We start from the raw sequence: 23,028 nt of genomic DNA on the forward strand, positions 1-23,028 counted from the left end.
GTTGTTTCAATCTGCAATCACATTTGCTCTTGTGCAAAAAAACAGTAGGGTTTGTATGTGTTTTGTATTTTTTCTCAATTGAATCTTTCTGATGTAGATTCTCTTACTTTCCTTGATTTGCCAGTGTAACTTATCTGCTTTAACCACACTAAGCTTTCATTTTTCTCTTTTTCTCTTTTCAATCCTTCCATTATTTTATTCCCTTTTTTACAATTTGCTTGTAGTCTGTTTCAAGTTTCCAGCACTGCAACCTCTCATTGGCTGAAAAACAAGTAACAAGGTGAATGGCCAACATTGGTCACATATCTTTTGCAATAACTGCTATCAGTGTTTCGAGTGCTTTTAACAGCATATTAACCTTGTGGAGAAAATTGCATGGGTCTTGTGTATTAAAGCATTCTTTTTTTCTGCTGCAAGTTTCTAACTTTGCTGTGCACTTAAGGCTACTAAACAAATTATATTATGTTAGTTTTATAAACAAAAATAAAACTAAAAGACCAAAGTGTACCGAACACTACAACTTCAGTGGTTTAGCACCACAAGTCAGAAGGATGTGAGACTAATACTGCTGCATTTTGATTTTTTTATTGTGCTTCTTGATTATTGAGTTAGAGCTAAGCTTACTAACAGAAATGCTGTGCCATTGGCTTTTAATTATATCATTTTCAGTGTTGAAACTCTGCATGTTTCAAAGTTTTCTGCTTTGCCTCATCTGTTTTGAAATGAACACCCAGGCCTCAAAGTCTCTCTATATACCCCTATTTTATTTTCTGTTGCAGAATGAGCTTCTCTTTCAGAAAGCCACTCAAGAATCTGTCTTATTCTTCCTAAAATTGCGGTTAATATTATTCACAGGATTTCAGTTTTACATATTTTACAAATTCACCATAGAGAGATGTTTTGTAAATTTAAAGTTGTATTTATAAAACAAAATCACTTGCAATACTGTATTTTGCACAGTCAAAAAAAACTGTTTAGCTTTATTTATGATATTTAAAGCTGTAAGTATAAATAAATGGATACAATTCTTTATAAACTAATGTGCTCTCTCTTTTGTGACTGCTTTTTACTGAGGTCAAAATGCACAGCATTTCAACTTGTATTTAAAAAACACAGACAGTAGTATTAAGGTTCATACTGTAAAATTAATATGGTCTCTGTACATTTATTGACAATATGGTGTTCGCAATTTTGACGTGTTTCATTTCTGGCCTAAACTTTAATGTTTTCTAACATTACAATACTTATAATACACGTAAAATGTGAGCATCATAGGGCACCAATACAGTGCTTTATTCTGGAGAAAAGCCAACTTTAATCAAATAATACATTCTTAGTAATTCAAAATGCAATACCCTCATTATTACACTTAAACCGCACTCTGAAGCTGAAACATTAAATTTGTCATACTGGCTGCAAAACCTGACTGTACCTACTGTATCTAAATGGCCCAGAATTCTTCTTGTAAGGTTTTTGTGTCAGACTGTTGGAGTTTATTCAGATGCCTTTGATCACGGCTAGAGCCTAGATGTCTGAAACCCTGATGAGATTCCTGGGCGATGAGATCATCCACCGTGAATAAACTTTGCACTCTTGGTACGCAGGCCAGGCACTTATAATCATACAAGATAAGGTTCACCTAAGAGATGGAGACAACAAAGTCAAACTTTACAGAACAAAAACAGAAAATACAAATCACATTTCCTCTTTTGCCTTTATTTCCTCTTGTGATATAATCATTAGCTGTCAAATATTTGGAAAGACATACATCACCTGTGACCATAGGTGTAAGAAACACAATTTTTATTTAGAATTTTTACTCCAACACATCTATACATGCTACACAAAACCAAGAGTTCTTTTTTTACTGAAGGAAAATGAACACCCTAGAAATACAATTTTGGAAAAAATCTCATGTGAATCAAAGGTCCATCTCTGTTGTCTTCAATTGTGAACCAGGAAAGTAGTCTTTTTTTTTCATTCCATCTAAAGACTTAATTAAATTATGTCAGCCATGTGCAAGCAATTAATATAAATAAAAGGAAAATCAAAATACTAGCCAAAACAATTTTCTAATTTTAATACAATGAAGTATGCACACCAGCACAAAATCTATACACATGTACAGTATACTGCAGCTTAACATTTAAGTCGATTTGAAATTCTTCAAATGATCTTGTTGCGATGGACTGGTGTCCCTTCCAGAGGCTATCCTGCCTTGCACCCATCGCTTGCCAGGATAAGATCCGGCTTCCCTGTGACCCTGTTTTGGATTTAGAGGTTAGAACAGGGGTGGATGATCTTGGGTACATTCAAGTTAAAACAAATTGCAAAGGAAAAGATGAATTATGAAGAATGGCTCTGTGGCATTGCATGCAGAATGGTAAGACCAAGTGATTATGTCCAAAAGAACTTCCCTTGTGGTCACAGATTGCTATGTAATTTAAATTGTTATATTGTACAGTGTCTCCATAATGAATAATGGTATGGATCTGCATGTCAAATTATTTTATGCTAGTGTTGTCAGAGTGAAACATGGCACTCTTCACTTAGAGAAATAAAGTCCAAGTGAACATTTCTCTCACAATAACTGATTTTGTGTTAGGGAACTATAAAATAAACCGATGTATCACCATAGCAAAAAAAGAATCACAAAAAGGTGTATTAATGTCTACCTGGATGTGTTTCTGTTGGGTATATGATGTCTTATGGTTATTCTCAATTAGGTTTAACAACGCCTTAATGCACTAGACCCATTGCATTAGATTCTCTATGTGAGGTATTGTTAATAAACTGCAAAAAAGACCAACAGCAAGATTATCTATCATCTACTTTGTAAAGGACTGTCTAAGTCTTTGCTTTTATTTTTTGTTACTTTCATGTGGCTTCTTCTATCTGCTTCAAATGTGTCCAGGATAAAAAGGTAATGCAGATCTGAGTTTTCATTTGAGGTAAATGGGTCTCTATAAAGGTGTATAATTAAATGTACTTTAGGTTTTTTTTTTACAGCTTCAGGCTCCTGAATTTTTTTTTTTAATTTTGTTTTATTCAGATTTGCAGTTGTAAAATAATATGTTGGTAAGACTTTGATTAATTTTGGTAAGTAGTAAAAATTTAGTGAAAATTTGCTTCCACATGCTATAAAGCTGACATTAGTAATAGAGAATACAGTTTTGTAACACCAGGATGGTATTCCCTTTCACCACCTAAAAAACTTTACATAAAAGGTACATAAAAACAAACTGAACCATTTCGCCTTCAAATCCACCTATTAAATGTTAATGTTCTAAAAATGAAACAGTTCTTATGATCAGCACCTCAGTGAAGGGTTCATGAAGTGCCTTTGAAAACATTTAAGTCCAATACTGATGTCTAAATTCCCATTCACATTCCCATATTATTTGTGTTCCTTAGCTTGTTTGGATTGCTCAGATAAAGACCTACAGAAAGAGCCAGGAGGTTGTGTCATATTTGGCTTGGCTTTGGAAGTAGCTGTTCTTGTGACCTTAATAATTTATATCAGTAAGCTTAATGCTGCCATCCTTGGCCACAGTGTCCCAGGAAACAATGCTAATAACCTGAGTGATTCTGGTAATAGGAAACAGGCTTTGTTATTGTTGGTCCAGAAACAAGGTGAAGTATGAGTACAATTTCCGAAGGTGACGTTGGCTTTATCTAAGGCAGACATTACATCACCTGCACAGCTTCTGAACAGTTTTATGGGAAATTATGACTTCGCCCTGTGTGATTGGACATGGACATTTCCTGCGCTTTCTGTAATGTAGTGCAGGCTTCCAAAGGTGTCCTCTGCCAAGATATGAAACATTCTTTCCCCTTCTCATTAAACAAGAGAATGAATAGTAGCTGCATCCCCTCTCACCTTGATTGCAGGTTTAACCATCATTATCGCAATATGGGCGCTCCGGATGGTTTATTTCAACTACCTGCGTTATCCCACGATTTGTCTTTCATGCGGCCTGATTCTGATTAGCTGTTGTTACAGCTGTTTCTGAATGAGCTGTCCGGCTTAAACAAAGTAGCTTGTATATGCAGTGCTCTTCCCATAATTTCAAACTGTTCTGTCCACATCTGTATTAAGAACCGTTCAACGAAGTACAGTATTGACCTGCTTGTAATTCTCCACTTGTACTGCACCATCATAGTATGGTGCACTAAAAACCTTAAATCCTATAGGTTTATTTTTTCCTATAAGACAGTGTACAGTACACATGTTTTTATTCTGATGCCTTAACAAAACATTTTCCTTTACCGGAAACAGTAACGGGAGGTGACATAATTCATTGACTTCCTATTTTTTCAGATTACATAAGAATTTCATTGGAAATTCGCCACGCTTCATTTAAAAACTGTAAATTAAACAACTTAATTATAAATAAAGGTACATCCACTCTGACATCCGTTCTGACACTCACCTTTACATTGGTTCTTTCCATTTTTTTCCACTGTATATTTAAAAAAAAATATTTATAGTATATGTCTGAAAATTGGTTTGGTGTGGAGAACTTGCATGACATCCGTGTCATAGTACAAGCTTGCTGGAGTAAATAGTTTCTACTCTGAGGTACACATATTGAACAGTTCTATGTTTATATAGTACAGTGAATTTTCACTTATTTTCTGCCATTTCAAGCAATCTTAAAAAACGACAACAAAGGACATGCCACTGTCTTGTTTCTTTTTACTAATGATTAAGTCTGTGTGTGTATGTATAAGGGCTATTGATTTCTAAATAGATAAGAAATACAGTAGATAATGTTTCTTTGTGTATCATATATTGTGTGTTGTTGAAAACACAATTATATACAGTACATGAGAATGTCTGGAATTAAGGAATTCAAATAGTTTTCTTTAATTAAGATTCCTGAGTTAAAACACAACACCACGTTGTTTAGGAGAAACTTCTCAATAGAAATTCACCTTTAGAAAACTGCAGGTATACAGCAACAAAGGACTGAGAGAAAAGGCCACACAGTCCTTCTAAAATCTATTCATTGCTGTTTCCCAAGTTCCACAGTAGTTTTATCAATCTGGTCTGCTGAAAACATTTTTTCTGATCTGTCTATAGGGTTTATTTCCTTTTGTTTGCCTTGTCTGTTGAATAGAGAGCAGCCCTACAAAGAGTAGTTGTACTGTACACAAAATGCTGCTGTAGAATGGGACAATAGAACTCACGAGAACTAAAGCAATTAACTAATGACAAAAGAAACTGGAATTTCGAGTGGGATGGGTCTTTTATCCAGTTAATTAAATTACTGAACAGCTTAAGAAAAAGTTAAATCAATTTAAGTAGATAGAGAAAGAATGTGCAACAAATATTTCATGTATGGTCAAACTTAACGTAAATGGTTTTCTTTGACCTTGAATTTTAAGCTGTTTTGTACTCTATGGATGTGTGACAACCCCTAGCTTGCCAAATGTTCTTCTTAACATCAGAGCAACAGATATTGATCATTTGACACCTGAGTACACATAACACTTCAATTTTACTGTGCTGCTCAACAAATTATCCAGGTAATGTTAGAAACCTCTCTTGTATGGATATGAATTAGCCCTTTCAAAAGTACCAGTGCTTGCAAGAAGTACTACATTGCAAACATAAATATTGTTATCTCTGTTTTCTCACTGTATTTTTTAAAATCGTCAATTATTTTTGTATTTTTTTTTAACTATTTGAGTGACTACCAGTTAAACTCTCTTGATTATTTTAAGCCTACTTTTACCATTTTTCCTCAAAAATGTCTACTAGTATGTGCCTGGTCAAGCAGAAAGACATTCTGATCTCCTTTCAAAGAGCACATTGGTTCCTCAATGTCTACTCTCTTTTTATATTCTCTTTTTTCATAATTACATTTTCCCATGAACTTCCTGGAGCAAATGCATGGATTGTAGTGAGAAGCACTGGTACACACAGTGCTTTGATCTTCATCAGCCTGTATTGGACATTTTTCCAATTTGCAGGAGGCTGTTTCCAGCGTTTGAGCAATTCTGCCAGCCCAAAGAAATCTAGAAGTGTTGTAAAGGGTCTGACGTCTCAAAGCTGTCCGGCCCTCTCAGAGTCCAGCTCAGTCACAGGTGTACCTGAGGAGGCTCTGCACAACAGGATCATGACTGACTCCAGCTAGTAAGTATGCACAAAGTAGGTTAGATCGCAAAATTGTCACGTGAAGATTTTACAAGAGCCTCTCAATACTTTTTATTCCTAGCATATACTCATATTGTCAGTGCCAGAATAATTTCCATTTATTACTTCTTTATTCATACTCATACATTTCATGCATTTGATTATAATATGTAATATATTGTAGACTAAATAATATATAATATTATGTATTAACATCATAGTGTTATATCTATAATAAAGTAATATAATATTATCTAAATAATATATAATAATATACTTGTATTATATAAGTATATATTTGCATACTTTTAGTCTAGTTTCAGAGACCCTCCACAATTTCAGCATACAGTGTAATCAAATTGAAATATGTAATTACTGTTAATAATGTTGCTCTTGGTTAGAAAATTTTAAAAAGCAGAAACACAGGTTTAATATTTTAAGCATGGTTTAGGGATATAAACATGTTTATCATGAATGCCATCACAGAAGTCGTGCTTCTCAGAACCAGGTTTGATAGTGAAAGGTATTCCTTAGTTGGGCCCTTTGGGCCCCTGGAAGTCTCTGAGGACCGGCAGATCTCCCTCAACCCCTTGACCCCTGCATGACAACCTCAGCACTAATTAGTAATGAACAACAGTTTGTGAAATTTTATAAAAGTATGAATTTAAAAAGGAATGAAAAAAATGACCTTTTATTTTATAAGATGACTTCCAATTCAGAAGCCTTTTACAAAGGCACATAGTTATCATTCCTACCTCTGGAATTAGCAAGAAATACATGCTTTAGGAGATCTAAATCAATTCTCATGTACAGTAGGTCAATGGCAAAAGATGATAAAGAACTGAAAGTGTAGAAGGCCTGTTCTTGAGAAATTCAACTGAAAAGGCTTACAGCCCAGTGATATGTGTCTTAGTCTTGGCTCCTTTGGAGAAATATATGCACTACAGACACGTATTTAGTTCAGTGCTTTTGTGGCTTTGTAACATATGCCATTAAAACTGAATCAAATCCCTTTGTTCCAACAAAGCTGCAACCACAGTAAGGACACTTGAACTTAAATTCTTTTAATGGCCTTTTTACCCTTCTTCAGTGATTATCCGTTGTAGAGGCTGCAAGCACTGCAGTACACTGGGTTTTTCTGTTATCTCTAACATGCAGCAGATACTCAGCTCCTCAAGAGGATCAGGTGGACATAGGTGAAAAATATCAATGCAGTTACATGTATTTGGGAAAATTAGATAAATTTTGTAATATTGAAAAAAGGCTCGCTTATACAGCAGCTTATAATTGCTATTTGAATGTGAAGCAGATCCTCTTATTGTTTAATTCAGTAATTTCTAGTGTCTAAGATTTTCTTAGAGGCTGTTAAGCCACTTGATGCTCTTTACATCAGTAGAGAGCTCTTAAAAACAAGGTGTCACACTTTTGGGGTAGGTTTGTGACAAAAATGATTGAAATGGAACAAATATACATTTCCCATGCTAGGGTAAAGGAGATTATTTCTCAATATATTAATGCATATTAAAGAGATAAGTACTGTGGTCTAGTTTTAAAGAATTATCATAAGAGAAAGGAGATATCAAGCACCACCTGATTTGAATATTCAAATAAATGCCTTTATCAGATCAAGATGTAATCTGGAAACCAGTGCAGTCCAAGGCTGTATTGATGATTGCTTGCAGACATTTAATCAATACTATTCCCTGAAACATTGCAAAAGCTGGTGTCATGAAAAATGCTGGAATCTTGATTTCAGGGAGAACAGATACTAGGGACACTACCAAGACCATCATTGCTCTTTTCACTATGATGGAAGGCTAGGTTTAATTTGTAGTTAACTCCTGCTTGAAGATGCAAGACTTAATAATCATCTTAATCATCCAAGTGAAAAATATTTCTAAAAGAAAACAATGTAAACAATTTACCTACTAGGAGATAGTGGCGGCTGTACCTAAACTGATAATTAGGGGCATAGTATTTTCACTTCCATTTACAATGTTTTCATGTCTATGCCAATCAAAGTGCCAGCATTGAATCCAGTCCCCACTGGAGCGCTTGTAAAAATGAAGAAGTGCCAGATGCCTCAGACTCACCACGGACATCCGTTGAATTCCAACCACACTTAAGAAGATGTGAGTTACTGACTGATGAAAATGGTGGTAGGTGAAGCCTGATAGTTGTAGATGAAAAATGCAAATAAATGTGAGAAATCTTTCACATGAAGCAACCCCTCCTCCATCCTCCAGTTCTTTAAGGCCAAGGGACAGCTGAAACATTTACAAAACCTGGTAACAGTTGAGTACCCCTACCTCTTTATCTTAAATATCCCTGTATTTTCCAGTAACGCTTCTTGTGGTCGCTGTAACTCTCAGCGCCTCCTGAGTGAGGAGAACTGCTCTGGAATGATGGTGAATCCTGTTCCGGCTGAGGACAAAATCCTCTGAGCACCACAGCACCCACAAACAAAAGTCCGATTTTTTAGGAATCCTGGGATTGTTTTGTTTACTGAGAGTAAGGAGTGGATTATCTTAATGAATATGTTTAAGCCTGATTATAGCTGGATATTGGGGTGCATGTGATTTGATAGATAACTTGCGTTTTGAGTGACCACAAATGGTTCTTTGCCTGTGTTGGTGTGCAGAGTCATTCTGCACCAGCATTTATAAATCACTTCACCAGTTAAACTTGAAAATCTGGGGTGAATAGAAGGGGAAAATATGAAAAGGTATTTAATAATTACCTCAATTACAATCCCTACTGTTGTAATATCAGTGTTATAAACCCTACTATTGTAAGGAATTACGTGTAATCTTTGATTACATCAAGTAGTCATAACCTTAGTGCAAGACTGGAACCTCTCACTGTACCATATTTCCATTCATCATAATGGAACACTTATTCGACATTCCTGAGCCTATGGGAAGAGTGTCATCTTTTGGTCCTCCAATGTCTTCCCATGACAACCTCATATTCCTTAGAGACCTCGCCTCCAGAAAGGTGCTTAGCTTCTGAAATCTGACGAGATGACTCTTGAAATAGTCTAGCAGCTTTCTGATGAGCACACTAATCTTGTGCTGAGTGAAGTTTAATTGAAATTACATTTTTTTTATTTATTTGAGATATGTTTAAATTTCTTTATAGTTCATAGATTCTAAAACAATAAACAAACCACTGCTTAGCTGCTCTGAAGTGAGGCTGTGAACTAATAAACATCTTACCAGAAAATAATTTCCCTGGGCACATTAATGGGGGTTTATGTTTTGTATTTCTAACTTCCCTTTTCCATTTTCCACTGTTTTCCTTTCCTCTTTTCACTTATGAAATATTGAATGTATTTTCACTTATGAAATACAGAATGTATTCTGCACCTGCAGTAGAGTGTATTTCCTGTTTGAAAAACTATATCTGCTAAAACCAAGACACATTGTTTTGTTTAATAAGAAGAAATGTTTAGTTCGGGTTATTTCATTACTTTTTAAAATGATGTGTTCGTATTAGATAATAAAAAGGTTGAATTATAGGCATTAAGAAATTATGAAAATGAAGATTTATGAAGTCTGAATATACATGGAACTTGAGGTCTGTAATGCCACCTCTTGGCCGAATTGGAGATGAATCTCCAAAACATATCAGTAGACTGGTTTATCTAAGGCATCGGCTTTTTTGTTAGTAGATGAACATGGCATCTTGTAACAAAACTGCTATAGGATTTGATAACCGTTGCACAAATATATAGAGATACATACATATAGAGATACAGTACATATGTATCTGCACATTGCTGCTTTTGTTCGTGCTGTTTTAAAATGAAAATCTTGTTTAGCCACAATAAGTATCTGGAAGGATCCAGTATAATTGGTGATCTTTTCAAAGTATGATGATGGACTGACTTAACATTATAAATATGCCAGTATGGTTGTGGGTGTGTGAAATCTAATTTAAAATTTCCCTGCAGCTCAGGAGTATTCCAGTGCTGTCCAGCCCTCTTCATCATTCAACAGAAATAGTCGATGGAGGAGAAAGATCCAGGCCAGTGAGTCTGTTTCTGCTTTCCCTTTGGTGCTGTTGTCTAAGCTTGTCCTGACCATGATGGTGCGTCAGTGACGTGTTTCTCTGGCCCTCTTGCTACCATGCTTGAGAATTACAGGCATGGGAAATGCACTATGCCAGGCTGAACAAAATGTGTTTTATTACATGAGGCTCCACACCAGTGTGTTGGCAGTCATCATTAATTGGTCAATGCCCTGGGACATACAAGCAATTTTAGAAGAATAAAACTAAAGCCAAGCAATCAGAGTAATTTGTAAATATATACTTTTTCATTTGAATAAAGATTTGTCTTGGAACACTTTAAACATTCCCATTCTCTCTTTACATTATAATTACGGTTTCTCATGGTTATACCAAAATAGAAACTGTTCATACATACTCATACTTTTATTCTTTAACGTATATTCCAAAATTATTAGAGATGATGCTTCCTTATAATAAAAAAGAAAAGACCAACACTGTCTCATCGTATATTATATTATGATAATAATAAATTTTGCAGTATGTGGAGGCTCATTTGGTTATTAGAAGTTAATTAATCCAAAGATTTTCGTGAGAGACGTGATGGTATTAGCCTACTGCAGATTTGCACACCCTTGTGAAAAAGAGATTCCTATTCTCAATTTTGTAGACAGGACCCTGTTAGTTTCCATTTCTGTCTTCTGGGTTGAATAGAATAGGTTTGTATTTCATTCTTGGTTCTGAATATTTCCATATTTCAATCCAGTCATGTATTGTAGATCATTTTAATTATAATGGCCAGCACAGTGGCGTAACTGTTAGCACTGCTATCTTATTCTGTGCGGCGTTTGTGTGATATTCTTGTATTCATGTGGTTTCCTCTGATTTTCTTCCACCTTCCAAGAACATGCTGGTTGGGTCAATTGTCATCTCTAAATGACCCTGTCTGTTTGTGGGTGTGTGTAAGTCTGTGATAGACCAGGATGAAGTCCTGCTTTATGCTTACAGGATAGGCTCCAGGTTGCTAGAACCTATATCACTAAGAAGTGGCTTTCTGATAACAGATGGATTAATCATTAATAGATACAATTTTTTTTAAAAGTTCTGTTCCACAGAACCCTAAGATCTAAACTTTCTTCCTACGATTAATACAACCTGTTTCAGGAACTCATTTCCCATATCTGTAGTTGTCCTTGGGGTCGGTGTGTCCTCTATTTCTAGAGCAAGCGAAAAATTTTAAGTTGCAATTTAAGAATGTAACCGCTAGAGGGTAGTGTTGATTTCACAAAATATGCCTTTAGTGTACTACATCAAGAATTGTGTTTTTGAGACTGAAGCTACTGAATTTCATTGAGCAAAAAATGTCGTGTTGCTTTACATAAACCAAGGATATTCTAATGCAGTCGTATGCATTGTTTTTTCTAATTAGCTTTTTTTTTAAATCTTGAATTCTGTAATATACAATGCGCAGAAAAATCCCATTTGTGCTTCACTGAAACAGTATGTATCCACAAGTTGTGCAAAGAAATATCTCTGGAGATACATTGTTTTCTTCTCATTCAAAAGAAAATACAAAATACCAATAATATGATTTCTATAGTAATCGGTACTATTCTCTGTGCAAACCAAAACATTAATCAAGGTCACAGTTGAAGACAAAAGGTAGAACATTCATATTAGAACATTCAGTGTTGTGAAAGTATAGGAATATGCATATAATATATGTATTTATGTCTATCAGTATTAAATTAATTATGAACATTTTTATACTCTTCTCTCCCTTACTATTGTCTGTGTGAATTTTACAGATATCTGTCAAGTATGTGTCAGACTCGGATTGTACAATTCTCCTTTGGATTGTGCACTCTGTGTCAGGGTTGCAGATGTGATTTTGAAAATCCATTTCTATCCTTCTTTGCTTTTCCACTACCCAAGCTCTTCCTTTGACGATGGTTAAGAAGAAGTTAATTCAGCACCCTGAAGATACATCTCCTACTCCTAAGGATTCTGGAAAGGAGGAAGAATCCAAGTCTGAGGTTTAGAAATGATATACTAAACATCTTTATTTTATAAAGTGCCTTTCATAATGCAGAGTCTCATGGCACTTTACCATGACTAGGTAAAAAGTACGGGCTATGAAGTGTTTCACAAACCTCTCCTGAACTTTAGAATTCATTCTCAAGTGATATAAAATAAAGAATTAATTTAATTTATTTTATTATTATTATTATTTATTTACTTTTTCTGACCTTACACTGCTTTTACCTTTCACAAATACTTAACCGGGCAAAATTATTATTACTTTTGTTATGAAGTATCAATAATATCTTCCTCAATATGTTTGTGTGGCATTTTCTCTGGGTAAAACTATATTCGGTGCCTAAAAAAAAAATCTAGTTGGGCACAATAAAAACAAAATGATTTTTACCTGTTTATTTCTGATTTTCAACTTCCTCAGAGTTTGCTGGGTTGTGCGAAAAGGCACATCCCATCTTCTGGAATAACCGATGTGAAAACTAATAGCTCCCCCCTGAGTCTTCGTTCCACAGACAGAGGCAAAGTGGGCGCCGGTGGCTGGGGAGGACCGAGCAGTGCATATGTCGATCAAGAGATGATGACAACGAAGAAAAAGCTGACCCTTTCTAATTCCCAGAAGGCAAAGTTACTGGACTGGAACCTGAACTTCTCTGAAGACCTGCGCCAACAGAAAGGAGCTAGAGAGGATAAGAGCTCTTGGACCGGCAAGGCTGACTCCCCAAGTGCCATTAATGTGCCAGTAGCTGCAGCTCCCAAACCTAGAGCTCAGCCTCCACAGTCTTCTAAAGAGGCCAACAAAACACCTCAGTCAGGCCTTCAGCTTCTTGCAAATGCCTTAAGAAGATCTTTCAGGAGGTCTGGAGGTGCTTCCTCCTCAGGCATCACCAGCAACACAGAGAGCAGTCCTCCTAGGCCACAGCCTGTCTCAGACGGATCTTTCTTCAACTTCGCAGCCCTCTTTGGGGGTCCGTCCTGTGACGAGCAACTTAGTGAGCCCACACTGGAGACAGACAAAAGGGAGAGTACACAGGGAAGGATTGAGGACACAGCGCCACCTCATTCTGCCTCAGCTGTGTCAGCATCTGCAAGGTGCTCATCAGAACTAGTCCAGTTGCTGAATAACACCGGCAACATGGGGAAAGAAGGGCTAGGTCCCCAGGGGGTGGAGAATGACATGCCGAAGCTGCTAGAAAAGGTGTCCTTGAACGAAATGTCTTCCCGTGCCACCAAGGATGATTTGACAATTCTGCCACGGAGAAGACTCAACTTCTTTTCCTCTTTGCGACTCAAGAGGAGCGAAGGCACCGAGAGGGGTGGAGAGGGTGCAGATGAAGTTGGAGGGAGAAATGACATCTGGGCAATTCTTGCCAAATTCAAGAAGAAAGGTATGGACCAAGAAACTAAGAGAATCTCTAACAGTAGAACTGCACTTTCTAAGAATGGAGGGCCCTTTTATAAAACAGGTGCATCTCTGTTTCAGTTTGGGGAAAAAACATTTGCACTTTTTCTGTCCTATTGTTGAAATATTTTGAGTGCTAAATAACACAGGGCGAAACAGTAAGAGGAAGCCAAAATGTCTCCTGTTTCATAAAATTGATAAACAGCCCAAAAATACTTTTGATGAAAAAAAGCTCTATTAACTAATTTTCAATTGTTTATTAATTTTACAGTTGCCCTTACAAACTTTTCCAGTCTCAGTGTTATAGGATTATTCCCTCTAAACATCCTAATTCTGTATCTTTTTGCCAGCCTCATAAAGGAAGGAAATGGGGTTAATTTTCAGGAAAAAAATCAATCTGAATTTCATAATTCAACAAAAATGGTAAAAATAGGATCAAGGGATTTAGCTTCTACAGCTGTATTCCAGTTTATTAAATTGTACAATTAAATGGTTTCTGGTAGTTTTAAATACCAGGCTATAATAATGGAGAGCTGTTAGTACACAGATACAGTATGTATATTTTTTTATCGTGATTTCTGGGAAATTTGGATCATTGCTCCTGTTAAAAAAACACTCCAACACCTAAGTGTAATCAGGATATATTACTTAAAGGTACTTACTTTAAATCCCCCATCACATTTCTCTGAAAATGTTTTGTTCAAAGAATCAATGTATAAAAGGTTTAAAACAACAACTGTGTAGCTCATGGAATTGTGGTTCTTGTTTAATAAAGAGGAAATTTCAGATTCTCACTTTAAAAATCTCATTCACAGTAGAAATATCTTTGGTACTGTTGATCGATGTCACTGGATTGCCTATTTTAGGGTGTTAAAAATTACATTGGACTGTGGGGACGCTGTGTTTCCCTCCAGCATGAAGATGATAATATAATTATAAGAATAACAATGGATTGGTTCCTCCTATCTATTCAGCCTGAAGAAGTTAGGCCACTCTGAACAACGTACAGTATATTAGTTGTGAAAGATTCTGCCTGTCCTAAATGTTTTAATTTGGTGATGTGGTGACATTCCGACCTAGGAAGTCAAAAGCTGACATTCATTCTGATATCCTTCTGTATATATGTCAGTATAAGACACAAGTTAGTTCATTGAAAGCATTTATTCATATGATCAGTGACTTCATTGTTTACTTCTATTTTTATTTGGGTGTAAATGATTTTTCTCTTTATTTGCTATGACCAGACTTTCTGACGCCAGTTACTTTACATTGAACAGATGTCATGATGCAAATGTGGGAGCCAGATGCTATAAGCTACCTAAGGGTAATCTGTCTAATAGCTGGCTCACAATATTCAATCCAATTATGTGACAGAGCAAACCTCACAGAGTCATTCAAGCCAGTGTGTAACCTTTGCTTATACAATTTAAGTGAACAGATACCTAGTTTAAAAGCATTTAGGCAAATCAAATTCATATGATTATGGATCTTAGCATCAGATTACTCGTTTCATAAATGCAGCTCCTCGTGTTTGGAGACTCATAAGCCTAGAACAGAAAGTTTAGCTAAGACCAGTGCTTAGGTTAGCCAAATCGCTTAACGTCTAGCGTATTGGGTTTAACATTCCATTGTGTATCAGTATAATTTGACAGTGTCTCCGATTGTGTCATACTGTATGTATGAGGCCTCTTTTACTTTATGTCCCTAAATTCTCATGCTTTATTTTGTAAACCATAAAACAGATATACCTACTCTCATGTTTGATTTGGTTGTCTTTAATGTAAGGTTAACACAAGGTTTCTTGACGTATCTTTAAAACTAAATAATTTGATGTACTAAGAATACTGATAATACTCAATATTATTCTCAATATATAATAATCCCTTCACATTGATATGCACAGTCCCATGAACACAGGAGAACAATATACAGTATTTGGTAGCTATAATCAAACTGTCTTTGGTCTTATCATTACTTGCCCACTGATCGTGCCAGTCCTGGATAATGCCAGAATTTCCAGACAAACTCAACACTGAAATCTTATTGTGAACTCTTATTATAAAAGTGTGTTGCGCTTTTCCATCATCTTACATTTAACTGTCAATATGCTGTTGGTCATTCCAAAGTGTTACATACTGTACAGTCTGTTACATGGTTGATGTCTTTGGGCACCACAATACTGTACTTGAGTTGTAGTTGAAGTTATTGTCTGGCAGTTGGTCTTTCCTGAGGTAATCATAGTTCATTGTCCCCTTGAAGTAATTCTTGGTTGGAATGTTAAGGTGTCAGTGGCTTTCTCAATCATTCTAAAGTGTTGATTCCATGATTCACAATGCAGGTTATTTGAATTGTCTGAAGCTATAGGCCTTTAAAATTTGAAGGCACATTTGTAAGTAACATTACAGCTATTTAAATTAGTTCCAGTGTTTCCCTCCTTTTACGAGAGCTTGTGAACCAAGTTCATGTGTTCCAGTGTAAGATGAATCCAGAGGAGAAATAAATCATTTTAATTAATGCATACAATTATGCCTTCCATGATGTAATATGATGACTGGAGTTGGATCAAAATATCAGATAGTTTTTGAGAAAGGCTCTTCAGATTTCAATCAGAGTAAATGAACAGTGTGGGTCCATAATTTAAACTAGAGCAATTCATTCTCTCCTCCCAAGTCAAAGTCTGATCAGTTGAGCAACTTTAAAAAATAGGATAAAGGTGACTTCAGAACAGTTTGTAGGTGTGTGCCATTAATCACACCTGTTCCTTACACCTCTTATGCCTTTTTGACAGACTCAGATAATCTGTCTGAAGGACATCAGGCAGACCATTATGAAGCTAGTTCCTCAAGCGAGGAAGAGAAACTTTCATCAAAACAAAAGGTACTGCATGGAAATCACATATTCCAATAAAAGTTGACTTTTTTCTAAGTAAACAAACCTTTCTAGTTCGGCATTAAAACATTGTGTTTGGATTTAAAGTTAAACATTGGAACCTCTTCCCGGTAAAATGACTGAATCTTACCGAATAATTGGAATGAAAATCAAATCTTTAATGTATTCCTGAGACTGTGCTGCTGTAACGTATGATTGGTAGGGCTCACTTTTGAAGAATATTCTTTAAAATATTCAAGGCTGGGATCTCATGGCAAGATTTATATTAAGTCAGGGGAGTTCCGTTTTGTAACTTAACTTTATATGAAATCTAAGAGCTGTTATTCATAAGGCTCTGCTCTAGAAGAATAGTGATGCTGGTAAGTAACTGCCCTTGTGTTGCTGTGTTGTTGTTCTGAAGGTTTCCTCGTCTCACCTGGGAAGTTCCAGCCCCCGACAGAGGAGGAAGCAGGAGAAGATGGAACAGAGGCAGGCCCGCCACGAAAATCTGAAGAGACTCCACAGGGCACAGGTATTGAGCAGTGGACCTGATCAGACCTCTTCCCAAAAGTACTACTATTTCTAATGCAGTTGTATTTAAGAGCTCTTTTCAGGAAACTCAAAGTGCTGTATAATAGCACAAAACACACAGTAAAGGTGCAAAACATAGAAAAAAGAGCACCAAACTGGCTTTGGTATTAAAAGCTTTAGTTTAAGATAGGAATTCCAGCATGGTTTGAAAATGTTGATATTCCCAGAGTCGTGAATGGACAGTTGGAGCTGGAGTTATACAGGCACGGTGCTGCACAAGAAAAGGTTCTGTTGCCCATTGTGTAAAACCTAGTCTTCTAATCTCATATTAGGAATGGTAAAAACTTAAAATGATTTGGAGCTAAATCATTCAATATCTTCTACATGAACCACAATTAAATACTTAAAATGCAGTTACTGACTCTTTAATGACAAACCACTACATGTCTAACTTTTACTAGGACCCAGTGCCAGATTGCAGAGGACAGGAATTGTTATTTTTATTTTAATTGTGAACATGAGCCATATAATTTTGGACATATAGAAGTCTGTTTAAGTACCTTAGAAGATACCTCAGTAAACAAGGTGTTACAGTAGTCTAATCTTCATAATATAAGGCACATAGCAATATTTCACCATCAGATAAAATTGGGTTACCAGGCTAAGCAAGGGTCTTAAATGAGTAATGTTACACTAGTGGAAGAAAGATACCCTTATAATGTTCATAAATTGTGCTTTACGAAATAACATCATGTCAAACTAACACCAAGGTTTCTCATTAAAAGTTTGATCTCAGTACGTTGACAACACTGATGTCTAATGATAGGAGCCATTGAGCATAATTTCAGTTTTGCCACACATCAGTTTAACAAAGTTCTGTTGCATCCATATCTTATTTTCAAACCCTTTAAATATGCCAAATATGTATCAATACTATCAGATTTGTTCTGCAAATACGTCTGTTATCAACATAGCAGTAAAACCTAAGTCTGTGATGGCAACATACAAATACAAAAAGTAAGTTGATCCCAGTACAGCACCTTGTGGAACTCCATGAGTAAGTGGAACTAGGTTCGTTTTTGAACAACTAAGATTTTTTGCTCCTTGTAGCAAAAGAAAAGCTAAATCAACTAAGAGAAGAACCAGTGATCCTTAGATTGTTTTCACTCCATCCAGAACTTGAGGGATATTATCTGTAGACACCGTCAAAAAATCGTTAACAAATTTCGTAAGTGCTGCTTCTGAGCTTCTTCTTTGTGTAAAGCCTGGAATTGAACATTTGAAGATCTGATCTTTGAAACCGGAGAACTACAGTACTTCAGTTTTTAAAGCGTACTTCATCATTCAGGAATGAGAACATTCATACCATAAATTCAAAGTTGAAAAATAATGCTATAAATTTAAACCTGTCAAATGGTAATAATGAATGTAATTCCTAGCTAATTCCTAGCAAGTTGCAATTGAATTGCAAGTATTTTTTAATTCAGCAGTCTGAGCAATTCCCCGTTGGTGCTCTGCTTGTCCTTGTGTGTTCCCCAGGTGATACAGCGGCAGCTTGAAGAGGTGGAGGAGAGACAGAGAGTCTTGGAGGAACGGGGGGTGAAGCTGGAGAAGGAACTGCGGGGAGAGACAGGTGAGGGACCCAGCTATCCACAACTCAAAGACACCGCGTGTTGGCCTGAAGCACAGAAGGCCTCTCAATTCCACTTGAGGGACAGGCTGTGACAAGAGCACCTTCCCTTTCTTCTCCTCGCCTCGCCTGCCATTCACAATCCTCAGCTCTGTCACTCTTGTGCGTCTCGTCTCCATTTAATTTGGCCTGCTGTCTGACTGAAGCTGCACCCTTCATACCGGGGCCCTGTCTTTCTCCCATCATCAGGTGGGCCTGTCAGAAGCCATTACAGAGTAGAGCGGAGGGGCTTGTCAGAGTGCTGCAGTTTAGAAGGTGAAGGCATTAATGAGATGGAATTCATCCTGCACCACACCCCTCCTACCCTTCCTCAGAGGTACCAAAGGGCGAATTGGAGGTTGAAATAATGGCAGAAGGTCGCTGGCCAGAATTCCTGTGATTGATAAAGTTATTTCTAAGGAATTGTGGCTGTCCTCACAAATTAATAGGACTGACAGCTGACCTGGCCGCTGGGGTTTCACTCTGCATGACTCGCTCTGAGGCTGACAGATTCTTCTACAAATAATCAAGAGGAAAGAGGGGCTGGCAGAGTTCAGGGCCATCTTTGCTGATCTAAAAGTTCCTTTAAACGTAAAGATGAATTGCTCTAATCCCGGGTAATAAAATGTTGCTTGGTTAATCTTAACAGCCACTTTGGATATTGTACTTTTCAAGAGTATTGCATTACTAACCTGAACTAGTTAAGAGTTGGATTTTTAATTTAGGTATTTATTATCTATTACACATCTGTTTATTAAAAGAGTGAGAATAGATAATTTTGTGCTAGACTGTTGTGATACTGAATAAACATGTTCAATGTGAACATGGCTCTCACCAAGTCACGTTGCTGAGCAAAGGTTACTGTGAACCAAAAACCAAAACATTATGGCCCTGACCTGTTATTGGCCACGATAACCTTCTATTCCTGTATATCTATGTATTATCATGTTGTATTTCTAATCTTTCTTCATAGTGCTACATTTATCATGTAAATCTCAAGGTAAGTCAGGACACTTTTGTTACAGAAAATTCTACAATGAAGTTTCCAGCCTTCCAGGCAGAATGTTATTTTCATCCAAAGAAATGAACTGTATGTGCTGTTAGATCATTCTCGTTTGATATATCTACTCTGGCAGTGGTGAAAATGCCTTTGCCTCATCTAAGGTGTTTGTGGAGCCAAGAAAAGTGCAGATTGCCTGTTTGGGCTGCATAAAGGAGCTGAATATTGACAGTGAAGAATGGGAAATTATTTTCAGTTGCAGACTTGCACTTTGCATGACCTCTGGTGAGAAACATGGACTAGCCTGGAGGCACAGAAAGGAAAGGAAACAAATATAAGCAATGCAGTGTCTCAGGTGGAGTTGACAGAACCACTTTCATTTATTTATTAGCGTGTGGGCTTCATTAGGGTCATCCAAGTCTAAATGATAAAAGGTTTACAGGATTAGGACTGGATGCTGAAAAATAGATTACTTCTGGAGAAGGTATATTTTGCTAACCAGAGTCTGTATGAATTAGAGGTTAAATTAAATACAAAGCTTTGACAAGCTTTTAATGGAGTTCAGGATTTAAAGTGCAAAACTGGAAAACATTTGGGGTTCAAAGTGTGGAAGATGTCATGCGCTGTTAGCTGGATTATGAAAAAAAAAAATATTCCCGAAATGAAAAAAGATTTGCATTTGAACAAAATAGCAATTTTCAGTTGAAATTGTATGAAATTATAGGAAAGGTAATAGTTTGAGAAATGATGAAAGGAAAAAACAGAAACGACCCATATCATATTTTATCACCTTAAGGTACATCACAATACAGGATAGTCATTAAAACAGTTATTTCGAGTGGTAATGACAAAAAAGGACATTTTTTTATATTTACAGTAATATTCTTGTCATTTTATTCCCCTGAAGAAGCTGTTTATTAGTTGAGAAGAAGGTGTACACAAAGCAATATGTTACTATACAATGTGTTAAAAGAGTTGACCATTTAAATGGGTTCATTTTTTACTATTTGCATGTAATTGTTGTAGGCTTTGATTGCTCTTGAATGTATTGCATTCCAGTTTGCTGTAATTTTTGTGACTCCGAAAAGCCTTTCTACCTCCGAGTGACCCTGAGCTATGTTTTCATTTTGCTGTCATATAGTAGATTAGGCTGTGTAGGTTGTCTCTTCAAAAGCCAGCTATTGATTTAAATCAAGCAGAGCAAGGACAGTTGTTGCAAAACTCTTCTGTTTGCAGTTAGATAATGAGTCATGCTTTCAGGATGTATTGACATCTATAATGTGATTCATGGCATCAGTGGGGTATAATATAATTATTGTTACTAATATTTTTTTCTGAAGCATTTTGATCAAACTATTGTCGTTGCTACAGAAGTCCCTCTGTGTTATTCTATGGAATACTTACTGCAAGTATGTTCTGTATTTTAACAACAGAAGAACGACATACATAATTCTGTATTCGAAATTGTACTGAAATGGGCTGTCTTGTTGGATGCACAGAAGCCGCGTTCTTTGAGTGAAAAGTGTCCCTTCATTTACAGAAAAGATGTACAGCCATGGGCCTCAGGCACTTCTCAGTGGTAAATGTGTCCTTGCAACAGATTTTAGTACATAACTGCATGGAAAATATCTATAATAATGACAGCCCAAGGCAGGGCAGTGTCCATTGTATGTAACGTTTGCATGGCTTTGTTCAGATAATTGCATTAAGGAGGGGTGAACAGTGAATAGGCCTTTTGTTAATGGGTATTATTCATAAACCCAAACTAGATTGAAAGAGGACATGAGTAGGTGGGAAACAATGCACAGAGATGGTGAATATGACAATCCTGCTATCTCCATTTGACATAATGGACACTGATTTTTTTTCTATGTTTAAAAATGATTCTTTCTCGAATTATTATTACAGAAATACATAGTGTCTTAATTACAATTTGCTGGGGCAAAAACTATGACTGTTGCCTTTTCCTATCTTCAGAATTTGTTTAATTAGGCTCATTTTCCCCATTTCTTTTGTTAAAGAACCTGCAAGTTTTGCGTGTTTGTTTGCTGTTTGGGGATTTTCTCCTTGTTGTGCTTGTTGTTTTCAGGATGAAGAATAAAATGTCTAAGATTCCTTCTGCAATACCAATAATAAACACTGTGGCATTTAATTTCAGGAGTATACCACAGGACTATTTCCTTTTCAGCCGTAATAATACCATTTTCTTCAGGAATAATAAAAAAAACATTGTGTTGTAGTTGAGTGGTAAGGAGATACAACAAGGAGCATACAATTCATCAGGGTGTATGAGTGTCACTTGCAAATTCTCTGAAAGGCCAGCTTTGCAAAAAGTATTTTTTATTGGCTCTAGCCGGATAGAAATCAGCCGTGGAGCTCAGCCAGTCAAGTGCAATGGTATTTGAGCTATCGTCTTTTTTTTATACCAGGAGACCTCTGATTCAAAATACATGCACATTTCTGACACTAATCTTAAATTCCTTTGGAAGTAATGTAACTAAAAAATAATCTTCTCAAATGTATGTTATGTCTAGAATATATTTCTGAAACTGTAAAACGCTGGATTGGATTCATATGATCGAAGGCAGCTGGACAGTCTGGAGTGGTTTATTGTATATATTGTATAATGATAATTAATGCCGTCTGTATAAGAATTGATGTACATACTTTATTTGAGCACTTCTTTTATTGAGGATACGATTACAGAAGTGTTACGTGATTAACACAATCACTGTAATCACTGGTTCATCAGTAAGGTAAAGGTTTTAATACATTTGGTAACAGCAGCAACATGTGTTTTAAAGCAGGATCTGCTGCCACACGTTGTGGTATATTCAAATCTTAAGGAAGATACCTATTTCCTTCACTTTCCATCAGTGAAGTATGACTTCATTAAACATTCTTTGATTTTCCTCCTTCAGATTGCAGACATTTGTGTACCTATGACATTTAAAAAGGATCTGTTTAATAACATTTATATTTTATCAACATTCTCACAAGTTTTGAATTTCAACTCTGGAACGTAATTGCAAATTGCAGCTCTTTTGGTAATCCACTTCCACATCCGTGCACTGTAAAAAAAGAATGAGTTAGATTTCATTATGTCCTTTGAGCCTACATGAACAAAAAATGTGAATATATGCTTCTTAGATAATGAATTTAGCAGAAGTATTTGTAATTAAATTGTATTTCCTACTATATGATATGGGGAATTCCATGTAAAATATTGATTGTGCCTATACTAAATTAAGTATTTCAGTGAAATAAAGTACATATTTGACGGATATTGTGGTATACACTGCAAAGAATTTCAATGACTTTATCCAAGCTGGTATACCTGTAAGGAAATGCATAAAGATGGGGGTTGGTGT

At 36.2% G+C, this 23,028-nt stretch overlaps 1 protein-coding gene across 14 annotated transcripts in view; it reads left to right on the plus strand.

The window, feature by feature from the left end:
- LOC102698794 (F-actin-monooxygenase mical2b-like) overlaps positions 1-23,028 on the plus strand; it is a 79,972-nt gene that overhangs the window by 53,306 nt on the left and 3,638 nt on the right. For 13 of the 14 annotated variants that reach the window (XM_015338190.2, XM_015338181.2, XM_015338182.2 and 10 more), the window contains 8 exons: positions 5,980-6,142; positions 8,165-8,301; positions 10,098-10,175; positions 12,089-12,189; positions 12,612-13,575; positions 16,378-16,466; positions 16,879-16,989; positions 18,528-18,621. In XM_015338190.2, the coding sequence (XP_015193676.2) occupies positions 5,980-6,142; positions 8,165-8,301; positions 10,098-10,175; positions 12,089-12,189; positions 12,612-13,575; positions 16,378-16,466; positions 16,879-16,989; positions 18,528-18,621 (1,737 nt within the window). The remainder of the gene's footprint in view (positions 1-5,979; positions 6,143-8,164; positions 8,302-10,097; positions 10,176-12,088; positions 12,190-12,611; positions 13,576-16,377; positions 16,467-16,878; positions 16,990-18,527; positions 18,622-23,028) is intronic. The other variant, XM_015338184.2, reaches the window with a different exon arrangement.

The sequence above is a fragment of the Lepisosteus oculatus genome, chromosome 21 (genome assembly GCF_040954835.1).
Source record: "Lepisosteus oculatus isolate fLepOcu1 chromosome 21, fLepOcu1.hap2, whole genome shotgun sequence".
NCBI lineage: Eukaryota > Metazoa > Chordata > Actinopteri > Semionotiformes > Lepisosteidae > Lepisosteus > Lepisosteus oculatus.